Genomic DNA, 7,269 nt, shown 5'->3' with positions numbered 1-7,269 from the left:
TCAAAGCGTAAAAATACTGGTATAATCACATAATGAGTTTTACCGATTTTCGCTCCTATTCAAATGAAATTGGTCGTAAGATCTTAATACGATCACTTTTTAGAGGGCGGATATGTGTACATGCGATTTTAAATACGCTCTGTATCCGCTTTCCCGCTGAATCAAAGGCTTAAGAACATTTATTTGCTGTGAAAATCCTGGGTGCAAAAGTGTCCGTCAATCCACGTACTTTGGCTGTCGCCAAGGTCCAGATTTCCTGAGTCTGCGACCATAATTCATTAGTCGTTAACAAAGCCCACGATAATCGTAAGTCATCGCGGGATGCCGATGGACTCAATTGAGTACACGGAAGGATTTCTTGTATGCCGTTTAGAGGTGTTTGTAATAGTATGATTAAAGCGCGATTTATGGTCAAAAGATGTGTACGGCAGATATTATTGAGGTTAAAGGACCTCGTAAAAGTACATAGTATTTTACAGAAATTGTTAGAATTGTTGTACTGAATTTTTTGTCATAATTTCTGTTCACATGCATGGAGATACATTGAAAACTAAAAGAAAAGAAGATTTACGGTTTTTGAAACTAAAAAGTCTTTTGTAATTTTAAGGTTTATAAAAAATAAGCCCATTTAAGAAAAATAAAATTGTTCACTATTTAAAAGAAAAATCTTAGAAACATATCTAAAAAATGTTTTATCACAAAATGGCGTGTTCTACAAAATGGCGTGTTCACTGTGTCAGGGTTTTTACATAAAATTTAAAATTTTAAATCAGTTCATGATGAGACGAGGAATGAATATCAAGAGAGGAAGGCGGTTTCTTGCAATTGAGCACTTTTTTTTTGGTCGGCTTTACTTCAACTGGGTGCGACAAACGAAATTGACCAATTGTCTCTTAATTGAAGTTTGTTTACAGTTTGTTCTGTGCTGTATCAAGTATACTTCAAACTCGAAAAATGTATCAACGCATTACACGCATCAGTAAGCCCTTGAAGTTTAACGAGCATATTATATAAATAGTGCCTGTTTGGGAGGGTAACAGTTGAAATTGACACCCCGAGAAAACCATTGTCAACCGACGCGAAGCGGAGGTTGACAATGGTTTTCGAGGGGTGTCAATTTCAACTGTTATCCTCCCAAACAGGCACTATTTATTTTGTTATACTGAATGTCTTTTTTAAAATTTTTAAGAAAATTTTACTGCTTTTATATAGGAATAACGTGAATTCTACAGCGAACCGTACGCGCATAATTTTCGCGCATGTAACATTTTTTAATGTTACCCGTTGCCAAGTGCGTTGCTAACGCTGAGGGTAATAGTAAATATTATTAACTGCGTCTTAACCAATCAGATTTCAGTATTTAACATGAAAGTATAACAATACATAATAACAAATAAAGTAATAGAGAAAGGTGATGATACATATATATTGTTTCAAACACTGATGGTGAATTTTAAAATACTTTAAGATATATTAGTTTCCATTTATGTTTAATATAATTTATAATAGTCATAATGATACGATATGCACATCAACTCAAACGTCCTTGACATAATTATATCAATGCGACAGATCATTGTAATGATGAAGCATGTTATACGTACTGTTGTGTCGGAAACTGCAAAAGTGTTACATGCACTCTTCTGATAAAAAAAGGTACAAAAGTGAAACTTGAGTAAAATTTGAACTTTTTCATCAATTCATCAATCACCCGGAGGAATGCCGTGAGTCGACATACCCTGGTGTTATCACAATAGGACCTTGGTCTAGACCCAAGTGATTATTAGATTATTTCCTCACAAAATATGCTCACGGGCGCACTTTCGCGGAATATGAAGCTTCTTGTATTTCGTTTGCAGTTCAAGGTAAAACTACCCCGTGACAAAAGACATTATTGTGAGTCACGAAAGGTCAGGGTCGTATCTTTTTCAAAGGGGTGTTTTCTTGAATAATGGCTTCCAGTGTTGCCTTTGAGACATCTTGTGATGTCAGGGTGACGAGCACTTGTGAACCAATCAGTGGCTAATTGTCAATTACTTCCAAACGATCGAACTGTTTAAAAAACAATAATATTGCTTTTGTTCTTGTGGAACAATACACATCCATGGAACTAGGTTAGTGGCGAAGGAAGCGATTTATTAGGTTCCCATCAGAGAAGTTCTTTCATCATCGAGGCAGCAGCAGAAGACTTCCACGCTGAAATTGGTCGAATGCAGACGACATTGAGCGTTTGAAAATATTTTTCTTTTATTTCAAAAAAAAAATTGACATGGTTTCGACATGAAAGACACAGTTTTAGACATGAAACTGAGTAAATTCTTCTCACAAAAGATGCAGACTCATTATTCCAAACACAACAAGGGGTTTGGTCACCGTTTACAATCATAAACGAGAAAATAAGTACTTGTATTTTCCTTCTGACATATTCTAATTTTAGCAATAAAATATGCGTTATGACTATTCTTTAATTAATATATATTAAGTTGTTTGTCTAGTTGCTGTAAAGCTGATTAAAGGAAGTTGTGCATGTTATTCTTTTTTCACCAACCCCAATTTTAATGAAATTGTATTCAAAGTATAGTTATGTTTCTGTTTGTTTTTCTTGTTGGCAGAACCCTTTTGTAAACTCTCTCAATAATTTTATTGAAAATTGTAACGAATAGTGATATGATGCATGATAGAGACTGGTTGAATTCTTAACACTGGATGAAATAAAGTAACTATACTTGTGTAGACTATATAAAATCATCCAAAAGTTAAGTGATGGTTTGATAATCACTACAGTGATGTTCATTGTGATGTATAACTAAATGTTTTGCTAGTATAGTTGCTGTACTGTAATGGAATATAACGATCAAAAATTAAGACAATACATGTATTTCGTTCGATTTCTTAACCGATGCTGAAACACGAGGTAAATATTTTATTCTTCTGCGTGACACCAAAGTCGTTTCTTAAAGTCTATACGATTATAGTTCAGTGACTTTATATATTCGTCACTAATATGTGAACTTAACGACCGAAAAAAGAACGGCTACGACGCGTCGTGGCTATCTTAGATGTAGGTCTTGAGAAGCCTTGGGCTATCATGAATCTCATCGCGATGAACACGATGCATGCGAACAGTTTTGAAGAGGCTCAAGTTTCATAAGCTTTGACAAAGTCTTGAATTAATTGCCGTTGGTACACCTTGTATAGCAATAGATGGAATTAATATTCATATTTACTACGGTCTACAGAGATACATGTATGTTTTCGCGATTGCTTTAATATAGAACCAAGAATACGCCATAAGCCGGTTTCAGATACCGTTTTTTCACGATAACATTACTGTAGTCTCAAGACATATAGGGAACACGGTGTTGTAATTCTTACAGATCGTAGAACAATCGTATCCTAATCTTGGAATATATTCATCCAATCACATCGGGGCGTATCCAGGTCTGTACTCATTCAAAGAGCGGTAACTCCATTATATTACTGAGCAGTGACACAACAGCTCATGCTCTTTTGTCAAACGTTGACGAGGCCGCTTATTACATTTGTAAATGTTTTAAAAGTGTATGTAACATACCGGCGTGACCTATTATGTTTTCAGACTCTTGCAAAGAGATACAAAACGTTAAAACCAAATCTTTTCATCACATACCTTTTCCCTAGGTTGTACGCTCATTCTATTCAATTCAGTGAAAATACATTGAAGTGGTAGGTCTCAATAACTAGTCAACCAAAAACAACAACAGCTCTGCATTTATATTAGACTTTATTTTCTACATACTTGACAGCGTCATACTAATTCTCAACAATATCACAACTGATACTTAACAGGAACACAGTCATACAGTATCTCTCACAGTCTACATACACCGAGGCCGGGGACACAAGCGGCCCACAGAGAAATGTCCAAATCCAGTCTGGGCCGGGCCCATACAGAAATGTTTAAATCTAGTCTGGGCCGGGCCCACAGAGAAATGTCCAAATCTAGTCTGGGCCGGGCCCATAGAGAAATGTCCAAATCTAGTCTGGGCCGGGCCCATAGAAAAATGTCCAAATCTAGTCTAGGCCAGGCCAATAGAGAAAATGTCAAAATCTAGTTTGGGCCTGGCCTATAGAGAAATGTCCAATCCAGCCTTGGCCCATAGAGTGTCCAATCTAACTTGGGCCAGGCCCATAAAGTATCCAAATCAGCCCAAGTCGAATCTAACTTGGGCCATGGCCAGACCATTACAATTTTTTTCATCTCAAATCGGTGCTGATTCAGAAGAGTCAACAATTAAGTGCTGCATAATTCTTGTAGTTCAATTTTTTTTTCTCTTATGCATGCAATATATCTTTTGTGTATGTGTTAGTATATATAAATGTCACCCTTTTTTCCCTTTATAGAAACAAAAGTTGTTATGATGATGATGAGTTCAGTAAATTTCAATCCACACGGAACAAAATTAACAAGAGTTATAATGATAAATTATGCACATGGAGTTGATAGAGTTAGTTGATGCCAATTTTGAGTCTCGCTTTGAATTAAAAAAAGAAACAAATCCCCCAAAACTAAACTGTTAGCTAAGAAATGGACTCCACTTTCATTTACTCCGACTTTTTCACATTCACACTTTAAAAAAAAATAATTAATTAGTACAAGTAATGCCAACTTTCTGAGAAAGAAAAAAAAATCAAAAAACAAGGAACACATTGGAAAAAATATTAAAACTGATATAAACAACACAGACTGTGTTTCTTTGTTCTGAAAGTTCATGTACATACACAAGTATAGGACGAGAGAGAGGGGCGAAAAAATGTGAGATCATATGGAATGACGCAAGAACAAAAAACTCACAGTCCTTGGAATGCATTGCAAGATAATGAAAACATAAGTATTATAAAAACCCATCGTACAACCTGTGCTGCTAAAATGAGCAATAATGCTTTTGTTGTTCCTCTGGCAAACTAGAAGTAGAGTAATTTATAAAAGATATGTGAGAGCAACAGAATTATTTAACTTATACCAAAATGACTTACTCCCTCTCCAATTTTGCGTTTAGCTGTTAGCAAGCTTTGTGTATAGAAATAAAGATGCAAGAAAAAAAAGAGACTCGAGAAAAACTATTTTCCTTCCTAAGCTGCTAAGTTATATCTGATAACACTTTCAAAGCAGGTAAATGTAGATGCTGGTGTTGTTTTAATGAGATCTATGTAGAAAATGAAGAAAAAAAATTAAATTCATACAAAGCACTTATGATTTGAGTCAATTACAGTAAAACACAGTTATTGCAAACACACTTATATCGAATTGACGCTTACAACAAAATGATTTTCATTCCCTGTGACTTTGTTACATATTGTAAACTTGACGGATATTAAGATTTATTCTTATAAAACGAAGTAAAATTGCCCGTCCAAGGCGTTTCGTAATAACCGTGTTTTACTGTATATAGCCTAATGGACATTAACTTGTATATATAAATATATATATATGTATTCATAAATAATTCATCTATTGAAAAATTAATAATGATAGGTAGAACTCATTTAAATTGAGGAAATGATATACCCAGTACCAAATGCTTTATAAATAAATTATATATTATGATAAATATTTCAACATTATATAAATACTTCAACTTGAATTATACATAACATGTCAGTTTTAACAGGTCGTTCATGAATGAAAATATTCAATTTTTTTTGTGCACTTCAATCTGCATTTTGAGTGAATTACAGGTGGCATCAGAAATTTAGACAAAATTACATTTTATGTTATATGAAGCCTAAGCTGAGGTTTATTACACAGTTGTGTTAAGTTTTAGTCGATCCAAGATTACTGAATCTTTACTCATAGCTCATACATCAATATCTATGTTTTTCACATGTATCACTTATTCCAATTAAACCATTTCTTGTGCAGCTAACAAAACAACACAGGAAAACCAAAAAAATACAAAAAGGGAGAGAACTCGTACAAAAAACAATGGCTGGACAATTTGAGAGAACAGAAAGAGAGAGAGAGACAATGAAACAATCCCCACAAGGTCAAAAGTTAAATATATGTACATATACAAAAGTAAATATTTACATTTTTTACATAGGGCCTATACTATCTATATATCTACACTGAATTTGCACAGGTGATGGTATAACTCTACATACATTGTATATATATTTACAGTCCTGTTTTTTTTAAAATATGTGATAAAATATTACTCAAAATAATTGAAAAAGAAGCTATAAAATAATATTAATTAACTAATGGGATGACAGACCCTAGTTGTTCTAGCTTATCAATACAGTTTATCATGTTAACTCTGCATTATCTATTATTTCTCCATTTTTAAGCATTTATAAATCTTTTAATTATCCCTTACCCTCATCTCATCTCATCCCTCGATAAGAAAAAACAAAATTTTCCACTGCCCAAAGCAAAAAACATGTCTTGGACAAAAAGCTTATTCCTTTTTACATCCAGAAATAACATGAACTGAAGAAAAAAAAATGCTCTTTATATTAGCAAACAATAATATCACTTTGAAAATAGCATACATATTGATATACACATATGATATCTCAACAAAAAAAAATATTGCACATGAAATTAAAAGAAAATATTTTCAAATAAATAATGAAGTTACAAAACTTCAAAAATGATTTTTCTTCTCCCTCCTTTGAGTACTAATAAATAAACCTGGGTTTCAGGAAATGTAATCAATTGATGTAAAATAAGAAATCGAGACCAAAACAAGATTTAAAACAAGAACCACAAAATTACGGAAATCTCTATTTGGAATACTTCATAAGTGTCATCTGTACAAAGTATCAGATGACAGAATGATTGAAAATGTCTACAAATATTTCTTTGGAACCAAAACCAAAATGCCTCTCCCATGAAGACATTTTATGAAAGTCAACATTCTCTCAAAAAGGGAGGCAACTCTCCCTTTTCCTCCATTCTTTCATCGTCCTTTCCTGCTTTCCTCGTCCAGTTAGATGATCTTCTGCTTCAGTGTGTCGCATCTATGAATGGACAGGATGGTTTCCATACTTAATTTATTTCCCCTATGAAGAAACACTAGTTGGCTGTTGAGTTTTACACCCATATGGCTGTTGTGAGAAACACCCTCCTACGCTGTTGCTACCATTGGTACCACTTTTTGTTCTTGTATTTCAGCATCAAAGCCCTGGAATCTGAAGCAAAAGTCTCAGCGTGTTCTCGCGTCATTTCTGACCGCTCTCCTAGCTCTCCGAGCTTCTCACCTCTCTCAATGAAAGCCTACGAAA

The 7,269-nt window shown here is 34.1% G+C and overlaps 1 protein-coding gene across 6 annotated transcripts in view; it reads right to left on the bottom strand.

Moving 5' to 3' along the window:
• Window positions 1-3,746: 3,746 nt before the first annotated feature.
• LOC105321999 (syntaxin-binding protein 5) overlaps window positions 3,747-7,269 on the bottom strand; it is a 59,355-nt gene continuing 55,832 nt past the window's right edge. For all 6 annotated transcript variants that reach the window (XM_066072334.1, XM_066072336.1, XM_066072335.1 and 3 more), the window contains one exon: window positions 3,747-7,261. In XM_066072334.1, the coding sequence (XP_065928406.1) occupies window positions 7,124-7,261 (138 nt within the window). In that variant the 3' untranslated portion in view covers window positions 3,747-7,123. The remainder of the gene's footprint in view (window positions 7,262-7,269) is intronic.

The sequence above is a fragment of the Magallana gigas genome, chromosome 9 (genome assembly GCF_963853765.1).
Source record: "Magallana gigas chromosome 9, xbMagGiga1.1, whole genome shotgun sequence".
NCBI lineage: Eukaryota > Metazoa > Mollusca > Bivalvia > Ostreida > Ostreidae > Magallana > Magallana gigas.
This window is presented reverse-complemented; position numbering and strand designations above follow the sequence as displayed.